This window comes from Neophocaena asiaeorientalis, unplaced genomic scaffold (assembly GCF_003031525.2).
Source record: "Neophocaena asiaeorientalis asiaeorientalis breed wild unplaced genomic scaffold, Neophocaena_asiaeorientalis_V1.1 scaffold521, whole genome shotgun sequence".
Classification (NCBI taxonomy): Eukaryota; Metazoa; Chordata; class Mammalia; order Artiodactyla; family Phocoenidae; genus Neophocaena; species Neophocaena asiaeorientalis.
The window spans coordinates 165,944-187,415 of record NW_020174712.1 but is presented as its reverse complement, the minus strand read 5'-3'; the positions used below and the strand labels follow the sequence as shown (position 1 = coordinate 187,415).

Here is a 21,472-nt window from a genome sequence, read left to right as displayed (position 1 = left end):
GCATGCAGGTAACCGAATCGGGTGTTTCTCTCCTCGAATGGGCGTCAGAATCAAGCCGTAGCTAAGACAGGAGGTCCTGGCCCCATCACCGTTCCTACTCTCCTTTCTCTTGCTTCATAGTTAAATTTTCTCAGTTTAGTTCACTTTCTCGTTTGTATTTGTAAAAACAAACTAAATCCTCACTGGAACGTGTCAGCGTATAAACCAGCAAACAAACAGGAGGTCGGTTTTCTAAGATCACCGGAAACGTCCTTGAGCAGAGGTGACCTCATCTTCTGAGACTGCCCCTTCTGCAGAAGACTGTACGCATGCTTCCCTGGCTGGGAGGTATAAAGATTCTCATGGCCTCTAAGATTTTGCCTCATTTATTTCCCAGAAGGTCATACTAATTTATAAACACCATCCCGTAGTGAAGGATTCACGCTTTGCCACTTTCTGGCCACAACAGCTCGTTTTAATTATTAACATACCTATTTGATTCGTAGCAATGTGCAGATATATTTTGACTTCAATTTTATTTTTTACGTGAGTAGAAAGGAGGGGCTGGTTTGTAGACACACCTCTCTCTCTGACTTGTAACACAGTAAAAGAAGGTTCAGTTCTATTCAAAGGTTTTGAAAACGGATCTTTGTAGGAGGGAGAAGTATGGTCAAACGGAACAGGAAACGTCAGCACCACACCTGCTGCAGGTGGGCCCCGCGCACCTGCCCCTGTACTTCTCCCTCCTCTTCCCACATGTAAACTATTTCCAGATGCGTCATTCTCATGCATAGGGCTGATCTAAATGTTCTCCAGTGAGACATTCTCCCCAAAGAAATGGTCCCTATTAATGAAGCTTCAGTCGTAGTCATTGATACTGGGGGAAAATGAGCTAATGGCGTAAATCCATATTGTTGTTGCTTCCTTTATCATTTGATTTAGCAAAAGAGCCCTCTGCTGCTGGAAATTGCCGGGCACCGCTGGCGCTAAATGAATCCTGTCTTGACTCCTTTCCGGTGGAGAGCATGGATTTTAAATTAAAATGTTTACACCAGGGATTGTATTATGAGTTTCCATCATCGAAAATCTTAAAATGAAGTTCATTTTCATAAAACTTCAAGTTTATAAATTGAGACATTTAAGGTAACCATCACTACCTTAAAATTTACTATGAATTCCTATTTCAAAATTGCTTATGAAGTAATTGTCAAAAATCAAATATTTTAAAACAAGCATTCTTTTACTGGATATATACGTTGGGAATTGGCAACAGACATTGCTGACAGCTTATACATTTTTGTCAAGGCAGAAATATAAGATAATCATCAAAAACTATGTAAAAGGAGAGAGAGAGATTGATTTAAATTAAGGAGACTGATTTGTATCAAAGGAACTCAGGGAGAAAGAGAATTGGAAAACAGTTATAATTTTGTGAAGCTACACGCGTATTTCACAAGGCAAATTTCCTAATAAAGAGTCAGAAATGACTTTGGGCCTCATGAGTAATGGGTTTGGGTTTACAACTGATAGCAATTTTCTTCTGTGCTTTGGAAGCCATTGTTTTTGAGTGCAGAATAAAGATCTGTTTAAAAGCTATTTTTTGGGCTTCCCTGGTGGCGCAGTGGTTGAGAGTCCGCCTGCCGATGCAGGGGACACGGGTTCGTGCCCCGGTCCGGGAAGATCCCACATGCCGCGGAGCGGCTGGGCCCGTGAGCCATGGCCGCTGAGCCTGCGCGTCCGGAGCCTGTGCTCCGCAACGGGAGAGGCCACAGCAGTGAGAGGCCCATGTACCGCAAAAAAAAAAAAAAAAAAAAAACTATTTATTTAGCCCATAAATAAGAAGTCATTTGGTAATTAAGTTGCCAACGTGCTCACCATAAATGCTTAATCAAAAATATAAGGAAATTCTGAAAAGTAGCTGAAGAGTTCGGCACCTGAGTTTAGAATCACAAAACTCCACATGTTGACATTGTCCTTTCAAAAGACATCTAGGTGCAACTTTTCTTTTAAAGTAGAACTTTGATCTGTGTGGAGTTAATGGGGGTAAAAAAGAAAGCTACTTGCATGTCTTACAAATTATTGATTGAAACTGCCGATCTAAGAGCCAAGTTAAATCACTAGGATGTGTGTGTGCGTGAAATCAACACTGCAGGATACACTATGGAACAAATTACAGGAGTTAATAAAATCCTAAATATTAGCCGAGACTGGGTTTGAATGGGTGAAATCCTCCTTTGGTCAGTTAAGTTTGCAAGTTGGCAGTTTGCTTCCATTTGCCTAAGGTGCAGTTTTCATCCCCCAAGTGTCCCCTTATGAAGCTCTTTCTGCTGCCGGGAACAGATGCCTCAGGTCAGTTTGCTGCAGGGGTCACAAGGGTTCAAGGAGACAGGACCCTGTCAGCATGTACCCAGCTGCTGCTTGCAGGGGACCAGAGCATCCTTCCAGATGGAGTGGCCGTGCAGATGGGGTCACTGCTGCTCTGGGCATCGTGCCCTCGGCCCTGGGCATCCCACACAGCCTCTGAGATGTCCCCCTGCTTTGCTGCTACGGCACTGACAGACTCTGTCTCCAAATGTCTGGATTTCAAATCCCTGAGAAAGAAAGTGTGATTTATTCTCTCCATCATCAACGCACCCGCAATGTGCTGGCTTGGCTTCACGCCACGATGGAACAGGAACCTCCCTCAGTCCCTCATCCCCTGAAGGATGGCCGGGAAGCAGGGTTTATGGAAGGTCGTGTGACATGTGGGCAGGTCATGAGAGGTCAGGCAGCTGTGCCTTGGGGCAGCACACTGACCTCTTGTCCACATGTGCATAGTTGGAAGAATAGGCAGTGGATTTGGTTTTACTAAAAAGAGTGAATTGGGGTTGCACTGTTCCTTGACGTGCTTGTACAGACGGCCGTTTTTATCCACCTGAACAAGGCGGCCGCAGGGCTGCAGGAAGAGGTGTTTCTGAGAATCTCTCGCAGCCCCCCTGGGTGCACCACGCTTGAGCACCCACAGTCCAGACGCCTGCAAAGTGTGGGCGGCCGCGCACGCCAGCTCTGTCCCCGTCCCCAGGGCCCCTTAGACCGTGAGTGCACCGGGCTTGGCTGGGAGGTGAGCCATTTCTCCAGGAGGTGGAGAAGCCAGAAGAGAAGCAGGCTGTAGACAACACACGTGCTGTCCCGCATGGCTAGACCTGAGAAGGCTGGTGTCCCTGCCGGGATGCAACAGGGGTGACGGGGCAGCTTCGTCCCCCATTCAGTTCATCCATCTACGGGATTAAACCTTTTGCGAGCGTCAGCTCAGAGGAGCAGGAAAAAGCAGCGTGGGGTCCCCAGCACCTGGAGCAGGCGAGGGACCAGTGAGCACTGTCCTGGATGAAGCTGCAGGCAGGCCGAAGGAGGACAGCTGAAGTCAGGGCACTGGGGGTCTAGCGGGAACTTGGACCCCTGAGCCGTTTGACCCTGGGAAATCGCGTTCTTAGAGCAGTGGTTTTGTCACGTGTCAGCTGTGGATGATGACCCCCTGACCCTTCTTCGCCGGCCCGGGTCCCTCTCACCCAGCTCCCCGCCGTCTGCACGTGCCTGTCTCTGGCACAGAGGTTTCTGTTTGCTCACATGCTCGCTCCTCCACTGAAATGAGCGTCTCAGGCATTGCTGCCTCAGAACAGGGACGGTCCCAACACCTGACCGTGAGCTGGTGCCCTGTGGATGCTGGGCGGCTGAGGGTGAGGATGGGTAGATGGAAGAATGTGTGAATGAATGTGTAACTGTCAGAGCCGAGACACTCTGTTTACGTTCACAGGAGGGATGAGTGAGTTTAGGTGGAGGGTCTGGGGAAACACCCGTGGGGGGAGAAAGCCCGTGCAGTGGGTCTTCAAGGCTGGGTGGGGTCCAGTAAAGTGCGGAGGGTCACGCAGAGAGAAGCACCGCCCTGGGAACAGGGGGGACCTTGGAGGGAAGAGAGCTGTTCGCCTCGCGGGAGATCATGGATGCAGGCTGATGCAGGTCCCTGCGGAGGGCGTGGCCTTGCGTGGAGTGGGCGGGGCATCCCCTCTGCCAGGAACCTCTTTGCAGCCTGCAGGCTGTCCCCTCCTCTCTCCTCCCTTCTTCCTGTCCTTCCTGTTACCCCGCCGTCCATGCTGAATTCTGTCTTCTTTTTATCTCCACCTAAATCCACCCAAAATACACTGCTGCACTAACGCAAAGCTCTACAGTGCGTTCAGGAACTACCTTACGGCCGCAGTACTCTTCTTCCCCCGCAGGCTGTGTTGTGCCTCAGAAAGGCTGTGCCTTCTTCTCACCGCCAAACGCGCTCCCTCCACCATCCGAAATTCCCTGGAAACCAGACCAGAGTTGAATGGAGGGAAAATGGAAAGCATGTTAAGTTTGTTTCGATCCCTGTGCTGCTCTCTGTTTAAGGCTCAGCGTACGATCCGGTAAAGCTCTTTGTAAGGAGAGGAAGGTTCTTCCCGGGTGGTGGTCGCCCTGCAGGGGCCGCGGGGGTTGGAGATGCTGTGACCCTCTCGTCCTCCTGAGGGTGGGGGCGGCTCGCGCTGCCTTGTCTACTGAGATTCTGCCGGGTGCTGTGACCCCTCCTCTAGGAATTCGATGTTACCCTCATGATTCAAACCCTGTCGTCCGAGACGGAGGCCCACGCTGTTCCCCCGGAGCTTCTGAAAGGACCGAGCTGCCGGATCGCGGAGGCCGTGTCTGCGGGGTCGGAGGACGGAGCCTAGGTTTCCTGGCTCTGGCACACGCCCTCCTGTCACGGAAGGGGTTCCTCATCCTGTCTTCCAGCCTCCCCAGGATGGGATCCGACGCTTGTGGGTTTTGTTTGTTTTCGTAACAAACAGCGTTCGTGTCCAAAGGGACCCGAAGAAGCTGAAACAACGTGTGTTCGCGGGGCCCTGGCTCGGGGGTCAGAGGTGGACTTGTGGACGTGTCAGTGTTGGTTTTCACACCCCCATGAGGCTCCTGAGAGGAGGACACCTTTGTATACGGGGACAGGAGTGACCAGGGGTTACAACACGGTTGTGACTCGGTATTACGGACCCCGCTTTGGATGGGCCTGGAGGTAGCGGGCAGCAATCACATCCACAGGGGCGGGGCCTGGAGCCCGCGTCAGAGCCATGCTGCCTCAGAGCCATGCTGGGGCCCGGGCTCAGGGCTGCCACTGCCCCCTCTGAACCCCGTTTCCTCCCAGGGACACGCCGACGGTGAGCTTCGGGGGAGGGTGGCGCTGGGGGTCACACTGCCCACGTGCCGGCATTTCCGCCCACCCCCCTGCCGCTCCCTCCACAGCCGACGCCACAGGCCGGAGGCTTAAACCACAGACGTCTGTCTCACACGCTCTGGAGGCTGGGAGTCCAAGGCCAGGGTGCCCGGGGGCAGAGGGCCCTCCTCGCTGTGTCCTCCCCGCTTCCCTTGAGGGCACCAGTGCTGCGGGTCAGGGCCCTGCGGGGACCTCATTTAACCTTTAGCGCTCTCCTCACGGGCCCCGTCTCCAGACTCTCTGGGGTTCAGAGCTGCGACCTGTGAACAGGGCACGTGGGTGCAGGGCACTGCCTGTCGCCGTCCCCTGGGCTGGGGCGTGCAGGAGGCCTGAGCGCGTGGCCTCATCCCCTACGGTGCTCACAGCTCCGGAGCGCTTCAGACACGGCCCTCTGCCGCTGCTCGGCTCCGGGGAGTAGACCAAGTCCGTGCAGCCTCCAAGCTGATCTGCCCGCAGATTCCACCCCGTCCGCGCATCCCCGCCAGGCCCCTCCCCGGCCCAGGCCCGACCCCTCCCAGACCCCGAGGCCCACGAGAGGGGAGAGGCTCTCACACACACTGTCACCCCTCCCGGGTTGGTTGTCCGCGTTTCCCTCCGTCCCTGGCCTGCGGCGTGCCGCTTGTTTCTGTCACCTGTCACCGCCTGCATCTGGGCAGGTTCTGGGACATGCAGGGTGGACTGGTGACTGAACCATGAGGTCAGGTCATTACGAGAGGAGGGGGACGACAGGCTCTCACCGCGGACGACCTGCCTCGGCCTCTCCCCCGGGGCTGCTCCGTCCGAGCATCTGTGACCCCGCGAGTAAAAGAAAAACACCTGGATCACGGCCCAGACGCCCCTCCTCCGGGCCTGTCCCATCTGAGGTCAGGGAGCAGCTGAGAACTTTGCTTCCACGGGCAGTACCAGGGGCCCAGGGAGCTGACCTGCATCTGTAACACAGGGGAGGGTCTTGAGCCCCGCAGGCCCGAAGGCCCTCAGCTTAAGAACCGTGGCAGCGTTAGCGCCCCGGGGGTACGCGGCTGTGCCTCTGAAAAGGGGTTGAAAGCGCACAAGCTTTGAGTGTTTTTTCTCTTGGGGGCCGTGATTTTACAAAAGCAGAATTTAAGAAAAGCATTAAAGAACAAGCAGAGAGAAGGGCCAGAAAAGCTCGGCAGCAGAGCCGTTTCAACAGTACTGCCCCCAGTGCTTCACAGTTTGGAAGCGGCGAGCGTTTCATACAGAACCTTCCCTTCAAAAGGCTCCAGCTGCTGGAAAGCAGTTCTGTGATTCCAGCAACTCCAGCCTAGAAGCTGGTAGAGGATATAAATTTTGCCTAAGAACCTTGGAGCCCTCCCTGCTAGTCCTGCCCCTGGCAAAGCCCGGGGCACAAATCCTCTTTATTAATTTTGCTTGTTTACATATTCATTCAGTTACCAGCCATGATGGAGACGTGACAGTCCTTCAAGGGACGCTCCCCGCCCCCCACCAGGTACACGGTGACTCAGAGGTGAAAGGCGCTAGTTGGGGACACAAGCCACAGGGGAGGACTTGACAAGTGACAGCAGTGCCCCACGTGAAGCCGAGGGCAGGGTCCGACATTTACGGGTTGGGGAGCTGCCACGGCTCCAGAGACAGAGTCCCACCGTGTCCGGGGTAATGCCTGGGGACCGCGCTTTGAAATGCTTCCCGGGTGATACTGGTGCATAGCCCAGGTTTGAAGGGCTTTGAACTGTTTGGCAAATAAAGGCAAAACCACAAATGGGTAAGGAAATTCAAATGTGCGTGAGCTGTCAGACCTTGGATAACAGGAGTGAGCAAAGCGCTGGCCCCCAGCTCGCTGGATTCCTGACCCTGACCCCAGCGCAGCCGGAGTGCGTTCGCGCTTCTCCAGCCGTCGTCCGGCCGGTGACTCAACAACTCTCATCCGTTTACTGTATAACTTGAACTAATATTACCGTACCACTTAAAGTTAATTTATTCACTAATTTATTCCTCATCTCATTTTATAAGAATGTGACGCGTGAATAGCAAAAACATGTAAAATATACTGATGAAATATAAATGCAAATTTGAAACCATGATCTGAGAACTTTCAGTAAGAAGGAAGGAGCAAAGGGAAACAAGTGACTGTCTGTGGACCCCAAATTGGCCCTGAGCTCCCTAGCAGTCAAATTAATGGGACTCAGCTCAATCACCTCCGTCCTACCATGGAGAGAGAGGACGTTTAAAAGCAAACCAACAAGCATACTGCTTTCCTAAATTTTACTAAACAGGTCTTTTACTGAGTTCTAAACACGTGAGGAAAATTTTTTAAAGCGAACTTCGTATATAGTCAATTTTGTGTTTTTATGTCTTCTTCGTATATATTTATTCAGTTATAAGACGTTTATGGGGATATAGTTCACCTACCATACAGTTCACCATTAAAATGTACAATTCAGTGTTTTTTGTATTTACAGATATGTGCGACCACCACTGCAGTCACTTTTAGAACATTTTCATCACCCCACACCCTGACAGTCACCCCCTATCCTCCTGCCCCAGCCCCTGACATTCAACAATCAATTTCCGGTCTCTATGGATTTACCTCTTCTGCACACTTCATATGGGTGGAATCATGTCATAGTGGTCCTTTGTGACTGCCTCCTTTCACTAGCATATTGTTTTGAAGGTCCATCCATGCTGTACGGTGTTCCCATACTTAATTGGTTGTTATCGGAGAATAATATTCCATTTGGATGGACATAACCACTTTTGTACATCCATTGATGGGCGTTTGGGTGGTTTCCTTTTTTTTTACTATTACGAATAACGCTGCTATGAACATTCACATACAAGTTTCTGTGGGGACATCTGCTTTCATTCCTCTGGGGCATGTACCTCACGTTTGAATTCCTGGGTCACATGGTTACTCTGTGTTTACCCTTCTGAAGAAGTCTCCAAAGCGACTGCATCATCTGACACGCCCCCCAGCAGGGAATGAGGTTCCATTTCTTCTGTATCCTCATCAGCACTTGTCACTTTGTCTCTTACTTAGACATCCTAGTCATGTGAAATGGTATCTCATTGTGGTTTCAGTTGCATTTCCCTGATGGCCCGTGACGGTTGAGCATCTCTTCATGTACTTATTGGCCCTTTGTGTATCTTCTTTGGAGAAATGTCTGTTTAGATTTTTCGCCCATTTTTATTTGAACTATTTGTCTTTTATAATTACGTCATAAGAGATCTTTATATACCCTAGATACAATTTCCTTATCAGATACTTGATTTGCAAAACATTTTTCGCATTCTCCGGGTTGTCTTTTCACTTCCTTGGGGGTGTCTTTTAAATCTCAAAAGTTTTCAATTTTAGGGAGTCCATTTTATCTGTTTTTTTCTTCTTTTCCTGTGCTTTTGATGACATATCTAAGAAAGCATTGGGGGTGTCTTTTAAATCTCAAAAGTTTTCAATTTTAGGGAGTCCATTTTATCTGTTTTTTTCTTCTTTTCCTGTGCTTTTGATGACATATCTAAGAAAGCATTGGGGGTGTCTTTTAAATCTCAAAAGTTTTCAATTTTAGGGAGTCCATTTTATCTGTTTTTTTCTTCTTTTCCTGTGCTTTTGATGACATATCTAAGAAAGCATTGCCTAATCCACATTCACAAAGAAGTACATGTGTGTTTCCTTCTAAGAATTTTATACTTTTACGCCTTTCTTTGGGTCTTTGATCCATTTTGTGTTCATTTTTGCACACAGTGTGAGATAGGGGTGCGACTTCATTCTTATGCAGGTAGAAATCTGGTTGTCCCAGCACGTGTTATAGAAAAGACTACTCTTTCCCTAAACACTCTTGGCACCTGTACCAGAAATGAATTGGCCATAGACGTATAGGTTTATTTCTGGGTTCCCAATTCTATTCCATTAGTCTATATGTCTATCCTTATACCAGAGTCACACTGTTTTGATTACTGTAGGTTTTTAGCAAGTTTTGGAATTGGGAAGTGTGAGTCCCCCAACTCTGTTCTCCTTTTGCAAGATGGTTTTAGCTATTTGGGGCCCATTGAATTTCCACTGAATTTAAGGATTGGTTCTTCCACTTCTGCAAAATCGCCGGCGGGAATTTCCATAGAGATTGCATTGAATCTGTGGGTCACTTTTGATAGTATTGAATTCTTAAAAATATTAAGTCTTCCAATCCATGAACATAGGATGTCTTTCCATTTCTTTCGGTCTTTTTTAATTTCTTTCAGCACTCCTTTATCATGCTCAGTGTACAAACCTTTCACCTTCTTAGTTAAATGTAGACACAGGTATTTTATTCTTTTAGATGTTATTGTAAATGGAATAGCTTTCCCAATTTCCTTTTTGGAAATTGCTCATATGTAGAAACACAACTGATTTTTGTGTTTTGATCTTGTATCCTGCGAATTTGGGGTTGCACAAAAAACCCAAACGATCTTTTAGGCCAACCCAATAGTTCCGTCTTATAGTTCTGCCAAGATTTTCTGTTTCTTCTCAAAGTAATTTGTGTGTTTCTTTGAGTTTGTCCATTTCATCTAGGTTATCTAATTTGCTGGCATACAGTTGTTCATCGTATTCCCTTATAATCCTTCTTAATTATATAAGATTAGTAGTAATCCGCCACTTTGGTTTCTGATTTTAGAAATTTGAGTCTTTTTTTTCTTTTCAGTCTAGCTAAAGGTTTGTCAGTTTTATTGATCTTTCTGAAGAATCATGTGAGAGTGGGCAACCTTGTCTTTTTCCTTATCTTAGTGCAAATGGTTTCAGTTTTTCACTATTGAGGACCATGTTGGCTGTGGGTTTGTCATATATGGCCTTTATTATGTTGAGGAAAGTTCCCTCTATGCCTACTTTCTGCAGGGTTTTTATCATAAATGGGTGTTGAATTTTGTCAAAAGCTTTCTCTGCATCTATTGAGATGATCATACGGTTTTTCTCCTTCAATTTGTTAATATGGTGTATCACATTGATTGATTTGCATATATTGAAGATTTCACTGACTCTCTCTATTGTTTCTTATTTCATTTGTCCCCACTCTGAGCTTTATTATTTCCTTCCTCCTGCTAGCTTTAGATTTAGTTTTCATTTTCTATCTATATGAATTTGAAGATCAGGTTTTGAATTTTGACAGAGAAGCCAGTTGGGGGTTTGATGGGGATTGTTGAATCTGTAGGTCATTTGGGGGAATATTCCCATGTTAACCATTTTAATTCTTCCAATTGATGAACATAGGATATCTTTATTTTTTATTGAACTATAGTTAATTTATAATGTTGTGTTAATTTCTGCTGTACAGTAAAGTGATTCAGTTATACATTCTTTTTGGGGTATATCTTTCCATTTGCTTAGAGCATCATTAATTTCTTTCAGCAATATTTTGTAGCTGTCAGGATACAAATCTTGAACTTTTCTGTTTAGTTTTTGAGGAAACTTTTTAAAAGGAGCTTCAGATAGGCTCCTTTTGACATGGTGGGCCCCATCTTTCATACCTTCACACGTTACATACGGGAACAGGTACACTCGGCTCTTTCTTTCTGGGTTCCCTGACCTGCACTTGTGTCGCAAGGTCCTGGCAAGATGGCCAGGTGGCCTGCAGCTCCTGAGGAGTCGTGAAGGGAAGTGGGCTGAGCCAGTGCTGCTGGGGCCAGTGGGGAGGACACAGGAGTGGTGAGGAGGACAAGTCAGCAGGCAAAGGGAGTGGCGGTTCCAGGGACCACCAGGGAGGCCTCAGGGCTTTGCACAAGACCCAGCTGAAATTTCTGAGGAAATGTTGATAAGTTCCACTAGTTTGGGGAAAATATATCCTTCTTTATTTAGCAAGCAACACCGTGGTCCACTGGATAACGTTTTTGCCTCTTCATTTTGTCTTCCTTGGGTTGTTCTTTCCATTTAGTTCAGCGGCCCTCTCCCTCCTACAGGATTTTCCTTCCCAAGTGAGGGCAGGGGCAAGTGACACAGTGGAAGGTCTGTCCCTCCCCCCGATGGGGGATAAAATCAGAGGCAGATGCAAGCAGGCAGGCAGCTTGGGTGTAAGTGAGCTTCCGGCAGAGGGAGACAAAGCTGGTTTCCTCGGGGGAAGGACCTCCAAGCACCCACAGTGGGGTTGGGGAGGGCCTGGCCATGCCTGTCTATACCCGGAGGCAGGGGCCTCCACGCTTTCCCCAAACACCTGGGCCTGGGCCCCTTGCCGCAGTGTGTGTGTCCAGCCTGGGTGGCTCAGGCTGGGCTTGGTGTTGGAACCACGAGCCTGGTTTAACCAGAAAGGGCACAGGGGCCCCCTCCATCCTCCCTATCCATCAGCAGCCCAGAGCTGGGATGCTGGGGTTCCGATGCAGCTCTGTTACGAGAGTGTACCTGTGCATGTGTGTGTCTGTGTGTGGTGCCACCTGGGGAGCCTTGCCCAACTGCCCTGCTAGCCTTGGCCCCCTCAGCCTGCACTGGGGACAGGCACTGCTCCCAGGGGGCCGCCAGGAGGGTAAAGCCTGTGACACGATTCACACACAGTGAGCACTGCATCACATTAGCTGTATTTTAAAAGGTTTCATTCCACCACTCAAAATATATTTTTTAGACTGGGTATGGCAACAGTCTCATGAAATCCAGCAGTAGAATGTGCATTTACATTCTAGCTTGAATTTGGGGAGACAGTTAATGACTAATGATGATAATTGCTGTTTTCTTTTGCTTAATAGCAAAGAAGGGTTCAGTGAATAGCTGTAAATTAGGAAGCTAAGACGCCTTCCGCATTTTGTGTTTGTTACCTCACTTTCACAAAGAGAAACTACCAGCCCCTAAGGTATTTGTTATATGTTATGTAGACTTATTAAAAAACCTATAGAGTACAAGCCCTCATTATATGTTTTGGTATCACCATTATTTACGGTGGATTATTATCCTGTGTGTTGTCACTGTTTTATTTTTGAGAGGTAATGTGTGAGCTTCCACGCATATGTCAGGGAATTCAGGGGAAATGAGAATATTATCAATGTGTGGCATAATCAAATTTAATTCATTTCAGTTAAACTTTTCTCTTTTATGCTGTTCTTTTATGGAGCCACATTCATAGTGTAGCTTGCAGGCTAAACATTAGGTAGAAACGGGATACGTGAGTGGAGCAATAATGGGCTGGCTTTTTAATATGGAGGAAGATTAGAATTGTGTTAAATTACATGTTAATGGAAAAATAAAGCAAAAGATAATAGGATGCCAACTTCATGCTGCTGTAAAGTCTACATTACAGAGCACAGTTTTTGCTGTTTATCAATTGAATACTGAATTTCCTTTGAAAACTTGCATTTAATTATATTAAAATATAATCAGAAATATCCTTTCCTGATATATTGAAGCGCTCCAGTTATAACTTGGCTGTTGAGAAGGACAGACACTGCGTAGCTATTATGGGATGGCCACTCCCGTGAGACAGAGAAGCACCTCACACTGGGAGGAAGCAAAGCTCTGTTTGGAGATAAAGGGCCCACGGACCCTGGAATTGGGGACCGTTTGCTCTGAACGTGCAGGAGAGAGTGAGAGACAGGCCCCTGGGATCCTCAGAAAAGGTTTACTTTCTCTCCTGCTGTCAGTTGCTCCCAGGGTGCCCCTAACTTCTCAGGGATCCGTGAAACCGAGTCCCTTTCTTATAATGCGTTCCCACATCTGAGCTGGCCTGACAGGTGGCAGTTCTGGAGCCTGAAAAGGGGACCTTTGGAATCCACACTGGTGTCGAACCCAGGTCCGTGTGCCAGATGCACAGTGAGGCCAAACAAATCGATTGATCCAGAGGCAACAACCAAGAAGATGGGAGACGTAGGTTTGTCTCTGATCCGTGTTACTGGCTGGCCTGAGCATAAGGTTTTTAAAGGCAACCTCTGCGGTGAGAGCTGCAGGGACCGTGACTTTCTTCTGACTTTCTGGTCGGTGGTGAGGCAACGGGGTGATGCTCCAGAAATCTCAATCCTCAACCTCCTGGTTCCGACCCGTCTGGGGTCTCAGCCTGTAGTCACCCTCTTCCACCCGGGCAGGGGTCCTGGTTTCTGCAGAGCAGCCCCAAGCTATGTGTCAGATGATAGGTACATCCCTTGAGGAGGAACTAGGACTCTGTTTTATCACTGAACTATTGTTTAATCTCTCATTACCTTTCTTGCTTGACTGATTTTCCTTTATTTCTGCAATTCCCTCACTTCCCTAACTAGTAACCGCTTGAGTCTCCTCTTTGGGACTCGTGGAAGGCCTAGGAAACGAAAGCCTTTTTCTACCAGCAAGAACGGGGGACACGGCAGGGCCTGTGTACCTGGGGGGCCCCATGGGGTCCTGCTCCATTTCCACACCTTGGACCAGTCATTGGGCCAGTGTCCTTGGCAGGGGGTGACGTTTCCCTTGTGTGGGTCACTGGGAGAGCTGGGTTGGCGGTCATCAGGGAGAAGCCTCATGTCTCTCAACTTTCTTCCCTGTTTCGCACAGTGGCCCTTGGAGGCCACTTTGGGGGTCAGGGTGGGTGGCTCTGTGCGTGTCTCAGGCGAGGCTTTGTGAGTTAAGGGTGAGTGGGGGACACTCTTGATGGAGGAGGGCAGTGGTGCCGAGGCGGGCAGTGGCCCTGGGGAGAGGCTGTTGGACACCGCGGTGGGTCGGGGCTCAGACAGCTTCCTTCCTGAGGAGACGAGGCTCTCACGCGTTGAGAAGGTCCCCTTATCATCCCTTTCTGGACCCTCAGCCTGAGGACAGCGCACAGGGGGCCCAGGCATTGTCTGAATTGTGGTGGGTGGTGCTGGAGCCGAGTCTCGGAGAGCAAATCCTGGAGAAAGCACCCCAGCCTGGGGAGCAGAGCGTGGAGAGGACCTGCGGAGGAAGTTTTAGAAGGAGCAGCAGTTTGATGTGACAAAGCACAGGATACTTCCCAGGAGAGCTGAGAGATGAACCTAGAGTGAGGGGCTCTGCCGGCGTATCTGGTCACCACGCAGCTTGGAGCATCCGCTCTGGGCCTGGCACGGGGCTGGGGCCAGCCGGTAGCCTCAGGGAGCCTGCCATCCTGAGTCTGTGTTTCCTGCACATGCTATAGACAGTATATGCATATTAGACACAAATATATGTATTAAGTATACATGTTATGTGTGCCTGTTATACACTATAATATAGAAGCTATTTTGTGTGTATATTATATGCATGCTATATACTATATATGCATATTACATATGAGTATATGCACTACATATACATGTCATATGTGCATATTATACACTATAGTAGGATCTATTTCCTCTATATATTACACGCATACTATATACTATGCAGGCATGTTATATACAAATATATGCATTATACATACATGCTATACGTGCATATTATACACTCTAATAGGATCTATTTTCTCCATATATTACACGCATACTGTATATGCAGTTTCTATATGGATATATGCATTATATATACATGCTCTAATAGTCTGTATTTCCGGTATACATTACATTACATGCCATATGTGCGTATTATGTACTATATATGTATACTATATACCAGTGGTCCCCAGCCTTTTTGGCGCGTGGGACCAGTTTTGTAGAAGACAGTTTTTCCACGGACGGGGGAGGAGGGGGGTGGGGATGGTTTCGGGATGATTCAAGCGCCTTGCACTTATCATGCACTTTATTTCTATTATTACACTGTTATAGATAATGAAATCATTATCAACTCCCCATAATGCAGAATCCGTGGGAGCCCTGAGCTTGTTTTCACTTGCTAACCACTGATGGGGTTTTGATTTGAGTCTGCAAGCAATCGATTTATTACGGTCTCTGTGCAGTCAAACCTCTCTGCTGATGATTACCTGTATTTGCAGCCGCTCCCCAGCGCGAGCATCAGCGCCTCAGCTCCACCTCAGGTCACCAGGCATTAGATCCTCACAGAGTATGCCACCTAGACCCCTCGCATGCGCAGTTCACGGTAGGGTTCGCGCTCCCGTGAGAATCTAATGCCGCCACTGACCTGACAGTAGGAGGAGCTCAGGCGGTAACGCGATCGATGGGGGGCGGCTGTAAATACAGATGGAGCTTCCGCGGATCACCTGCCGCTCACCTCCTGCTGTGCCACCCAGTTCTTAACAGGCCATGGACCGGTAGCTGTCTGTGGCCCAGGGGTTGGGGACCCCTGCTATATACTATAATAGTCTGTATTTCCTGTATGTGTTATATGCGTACTATGTACAAGGTGTGCATATTATATACAATGTATGCATATTATGTATGATATATGCATTATGTGTACATGCTACATATGTATATCATATGCTATAATAGAGTCTATTTCCTTTATATATTATATGCAAATAACATACTGTGTATACATATCCTATATGGATCTATGCATTATGCATACATAGTATATAGGCATATCATATGCTATAATAGAGTCTATTTCCTTTATATATTATATGCAAATAACATACTGTGTATACATATCCTATATGGATCGATGCATTATGCATACATAGTATACAGGCATATCATATGCTATAATAGAGTCTATTTCCTTTATATATTATATGCAAATAACATACTGTGTATACATATCCTATATGGATCGATGCATTATGCATACATAGTATACAGGCATATCATATGCTATAATAGAGTCTGTATTTCCTGTACAGATTATATTATATGCATATTATATACTAGGTTTGCATATTCTATATGGATATGTGCATTATGCATACATAGTATACAGGCATATCATATACTGTAATAGAGTCTGTGTCTCCTGCATCTGTTTGGTGACCAGTTGGAAGCAACAGAAGCAGAGACGCTGGAACATCAGGAAGCAGAAGTGGAGCAAGGGGCTTCTCTAGCAAAGCCTGGAATCCAGTAAACCCTGGACTTTATACATGCTGACCCAAGAGAATTGAAAATGGTAACACTTATAATCATAATGTAGCTAAAAGTAATCATTGAGCGGGTCCTCCTCCTGGACCTCTGCTTGTTGCCAGCACGCAGTTGAGGTGACAGAAGCCTGCCGGGAGTCCCACGCTAGTGCTGGCGGAACTGGGACCCTAACCCTAACTAGTCCACGCCCAGAGGCCCCCGTTTCGACCACTGGGCTCAGCTGTCTTCCTACCGGGACACCCAGCAGCAGCAAACCCAGCATCTTGCAGAGATCAGCTCTGGTGGTTCGGGGGTCTGTGTTCAATAGTGCAGCTCACAAAATCAGACCTTTCTTCCCTGACGTTTCTGAGTAGAACCGTACAACTCAAAGTCAACCATCTGAAATAGGAAGTCAGGACATCCTGGTTCCATCCTCGCGTTGACGCGGACGGTGGCCTTGAGAAAGTCACCCCCGCTGCTCGCCTGCGTAGTGAGGACACAGCTTTAAATGATTCGTGACCAACGCCCTAGCACGTGGTGCGTCAGCCCACCAGGCAGCATCGCTGATGAAATACCAGGTGTGACTTCTCAGACTTCTTAAACTGCACCACAACACGCGAGTCTAGTTGAAATGTAACTTGTTTTTTTCCCCCAAAGTTCATCTGTTTAACACCACAAAATCTTGCTGTCAGGAGACCTGATGAATGTGTTAGGCATTAAGTATTCGTAGTTGTCAAACCACACCGGGGAATATCGAAGTTGCTTTTAATGCTCTTACACTTTGGAGCGGGCGATGTGGTATAAAACAATGGTTGTTCACTTGAGCGTCCAGACCAGGAGTGGCCACGGGATACAAATAGTCCACGCGTAGAGGGAAGGGTGTCAAGCGAGGGCTCCCGCCCGTGTTCCCACCGAGTCTGACACGGTGCTTCTGTGTTCTCTCGACAGACCAGCCGCACTCATGGTCCCCGACTCAGCACTTCAATGAAGACAGGTACTCCCCTGCGCTGAGGGCTATGAAAGGCTTACCCGGGAGTCGGAACCAGCCCCCGCTGTGCTCCGGCCACACCTGTGGCTTGACGCCCCCCGAGGACTGCGAGCACAGCCACAGCTACCTGCACCGTGGCCCGGAGGTGCGGCAGCCCTACCTGCTCAGCCCGGCCGAGAGCTGCCCGATGGAGCGTCACCGCTGCTCCCCGCGGGCCTCCGTCCACTCCGACTGCGTGATGCTGCCGGTGGCGCTGGGAGACCATGTGTCCAGCAGCACCTTTCCCCGGATGCACTACAGCTCCCACTACGACACCAGGGACGACTGTGCCGTGGCCCACGCTGGCGCCAAGACCAACCGGATCCCTGCCAACCTGCTGGACCAGTTCGAGAAGCAGCTGCCCCTGCACAGGGACGGCTTCCACACGCTGCAGTACCAGCGCACCTCCGCGGCTGCCGAGCAGCGCAGCGAGAGCCCCGGCCGCATCCGCCACCTGGTCCACTCCGTGCAGAAGCTCTTCACCAAGTCCCACTCCCTGGAGGGCTCGTCCAAGGGCCACGTCAACGGCACCAAGGGGGACGGCCGGGCGGACGAGCACGCCCACGGCCACCACTCCAAGCACGGCAAACGGAGTAAGAGCCGGGAGCGCAAGGCCGAGGGCCGGCACCGCTCGGGGCTCAGCAGCTGGTGGAGCTCGGACGACAACCTGGACAGTGACAGCACCTACCGAGCCTCCAGCGTGCTCAGCCGTCACCCCGCCGACCCCGTGGCCCACTGCTACCCCGACGCCCTGGCCGGCCCCTTCGGGGACCTCTCCCTGAGGATTTCCAAGAGCAACAGCGACGTCAAGTGCTCAGCCTGTGAGGGCCTGGCCCTGGCGCCGGACGCCAAGTACATGAAGCGCAGCTCCTGGTCCACACTCACAGTGAGCCAGGCCAAGGAGGCCTACCGCAAGAGCTCCCTGCACCTGGACAAGCCGCTGGGGCCCCCGGAGCTGAAGCCGCCACTCCGGCCCTGCCACTACCTGCAGGTAAGGGAGGGCACTGCGTGCTGTCTCGGCAGGCCGAGTGGGGAGGGCCCTGGAGGACGTCTCCCTGCACCTGGACAAGCCGCTGGGGCCCCCGGAGCTGAAGCCGCCACTGCGGCCCTGCCACTACCTGCAGGTAAGGGAGGACACTGCGTGCCGTCTCGGCAGGCCGAGTGGGGAGGGCCCTGGAGGACACCCCGTCCTTCCTCCAGACCGTAGCCCTGGGTACGACGGGCCAGGATGTAGCACCGGCCACAGACGTGTGTCAGCCCATGGTAGTGCTTTCCCATTTGAAAGTGGCTGGTTTGGTCCAGGAGTGAGCTTGAGTGAGTTCACAGGTCTTACCCGACAGTAGCATCTTTAAGCCAAGGAGCGTGATTATGGAAACCACATGCGTTCCCCTGGGGTGCGGATGAACTACATTCACCAAAGGCAAAAGCAGATTAAAGGCAGTGGCTGGCTGGAGGTGGCATTATCGGGAATTCTCTGTTTTAGGTCATTCCCTTCTCCCCTGGGCCCCCTAACCACGCCACCTCCGAGGGAGCTAGGGGAGCGCCACCCACTGAGAGGCACCCACCCCTTTTAAGAGGCCTCTGCAATCACTTCTGTTAGCTAACAGTGCTGTTAGCAAAGCTGGAAAGTCTGAAGTTTTCCTCCAGTGTATGTATAATTTGTATTCCAATTCACAATCCCTTCGACTTGGCCAACAGCAGTTGCTGTAGGCTGTGCTCTGGGTTAGAGAAATCCTCACGGAATAATGAGTAACCGCGCTAAACGCTGGCTGAGTCATCAGACGGTCAATTAATGGAACAGATAAACAACTGTGAATCTTTTCGGGCGTCAGGTGGCTACAGATCATTCTAGCAACTCCAATTGCCGTCCTGGAACGTGGTCCAAAACCCAGCGGTTCTGTTTGCAAAGGAAATGCTAACCAAATTGCTTTTATAGGAAGATTTATTCAGGGAGGCGAATTGGCAGATGGATAAAATAGTATTTTTGTAGCAATGGGAGAGACTTAAATTTTGCTTGTAGGTAGCAAATGCCAGTGATATATAAATATGAAATTTTTACCTGTACATCTCTAAAGAAATATGACGAATCCATCCAGGGCCCAGTCTAGTCATTGTGAGAGAAGCAAAACTCTCCTGTTTGTGTCCGTGTTTGGTCCTGGGAAATCTCCAATGCAGTGTCCCCTGAGCACAACAAGATGGGCCTGCGGCTGGGGTATGGGGCCCCTGGGTGCCCGACTCAGTGACCTGACTTTTCCACAACACTTCTTGGGGCACCTCGTACCCCTCAGGGCCTCCCTCTTAAACGTTTTCTGTCCCCTCTCCACTTACCGAATATCTGCTAATCATGGAAACTAGTAATCCGATATAAAGGCAAGAGTGCAACATAAGGAACCCCAAACACTCATCACCCAGCCTCGGGAGCGATCGATTCAGGGCCAGTCTTGTCCCATCAGTACCTCACCTGCCTTCAGGTCCAGGTTATGTTGAAACAAAGCCCACACAGCCTAGGTAGGGGTTTCTGTATTTATCTCTAAAAGACCCACATTGGAAGGTAAGGGCTCTTCCTTTGGAAGCAGAACTGCAGTGCCGTTAAGACATTAAGGAATCACAGTTCTTCAGAGTGTCAATATCTGGTCAATGTCCAGGGTTCCCTGTCTGCCCACAGTCCTCTCTCACGGTGTGTTGGCATCGGCGTCCAGATCAGGGGCCTGCGTGGGGTGGGGTCACCTGTCCATGAAAAACCTGTTGGTTTCTCCTCTGTCTCCTTCTCTTTGCTCTCTCTTGCCACCACTGTCCTCCCCAGGGATTTTGTTTTGGGGGGTGGTTAGGAACCCATTTGCCTGATGTTCCCCACAGTCTGGGCTCCAACTGTGGGGTCTCAAGGGGTCACAAAGCCGCATCTCGGGCCCTCGTGTTTGTCAGGCAGTGGTCGGTCCTCCGCCCGTGGTCCCCCACTGCTAGCGTGAGAGTCACTAAGGACCTCGCCTGCTGGAGCGAGAGGGTCGTCCCTCCAGCCGTGGCTCCAGCAAAACCCCGTTTCCAGACTTCAGAACGTTCGTCCTTATATGATAATGTGTGAGAAATGACAAGTGACTGGGTCCCGTGAAAAGTTGTGATTTGGTGGAACAACCCCCAGTGTTGAATGACATCATGCAGGCCCGCAAACCCCCCAGGGCCTCACTCGGAGTGGGCAGTCGTAGACCCAGCCGCGTGGTCCTCGTGAAGGGACACTCTGGAGGCCACTCACGATGCAGCCTCAGAGCAGTCTGGGCCACGGTCGCCCGCGGTAGGAGCCACATCGCAGGCAGGGCGGCGCCACAGGGCCCCAGAGAAACGCGGGTGAGGCGCTCACTCAGAAGACGGGTTCCCACCAAGCGCCCCCCTCCCTGGGGCCCCGCTGGATCACGGGGGGATGGGGGGGGAGATTTGAGGCCAGGAGCATCGCGAGCTCCGCCTCCTTCCCAGGCTCCTTTGTCCTGTTGGCCTAGGACTTCCAGGACCTTGTGCTACAGGGCTTCACCGTGCTGATTGCATTATGCTTTCTGGGGAAGGATACAAAACTCTGGATCCTCGCCAGCGCAGATTTAATATCACAGCCAGAAGGTAGGGGGATCGGAAGAATTTGTCTGTAGATGCTACCGTAGGAATAAGATTTACAAGAACAGAAGGGAGAAATAAACGCTCGCACGCTTTTCTTTTTCCACCAAAAGCTAGAGAGATTTGGAGCCGAACAAAGGATTGCTTTTCACTTTTACCTTTGGTTTGTACAGAATACATAGTTAACATTAGAGCAAGAGTCTTTATGTTTTTAAGTAGGTCAAAACAGACAATAGGCAGAATTGAAAGAAAATTATGGTCCCTTTTCTTTGAAAGAGCTTGTTTTGGTAGTTTCTCCATCAGCAGACAAAGCGTCTAAGGTCAGAGTGTTAATGAATGTCACGTTAATTGGGCGGGTGACCTGCGGGGGGTTCGCTCAGGGAACAGGTGGCCCCCTTGTCACGTGCTGCCCTGGGTTCTAGGGACACGAAGGTAGGAGGTGCCCTCCCGGCCCTGATGGGAGGACAGGTGAGGGCAACTGCGTCGTCTAGAGAACACGGCGGGGACACGTGGGAACATGCCAGGAACACAGGCCTTGGCCCCCGTCACATCGCACTGCAGCGGCACGTAGCCCGGGGCCAGCACCAGCTCGGTACCCCCTTCTCCCGTCCTGGTCTCCTGGCCTCTCCGCAGGCCTCCTTCACTCTCCCTCCCCGCTTCCTCTCTTGATTGTCTCTGCCTGACTGGTGGTCCAGACCCGCAGGGTCTCCTGGCGACGGGGGGGGTCTTACCCCGGTGTCCGTGCTAGTGATGCTGCTGTTCCAAAGGCAGCATCTTCTTTG

The 21,472-nt window shown here is 50.0% G+C and overlaps 1 protein-coding gene across 1 annotated transcript in view; it reads left to right on the top strand.

Annotated features, from left to right (window-relative positions):
• The window catches only part of DLGAP2 (DLG associated protein 2), a 145,295-nt gene that overhangs the window by 33,430 nt on the left and 90,393 nt on the right, over nt 1-21,472 (top strand). Inside the window, exon 2 of the mRNA XM_024759964.1 lies at nt 17,015-18,084. Within this exon, the coding sequence (XP_024615732.1) occupies nt 17,083-18,084 (1,002 nt within the window). The 5' untranslated portion in view covers nt 17,015-17,082. The remainder of the gene's footprint in view (nt 1-17,014; nt 18,085-21,472) is intronic.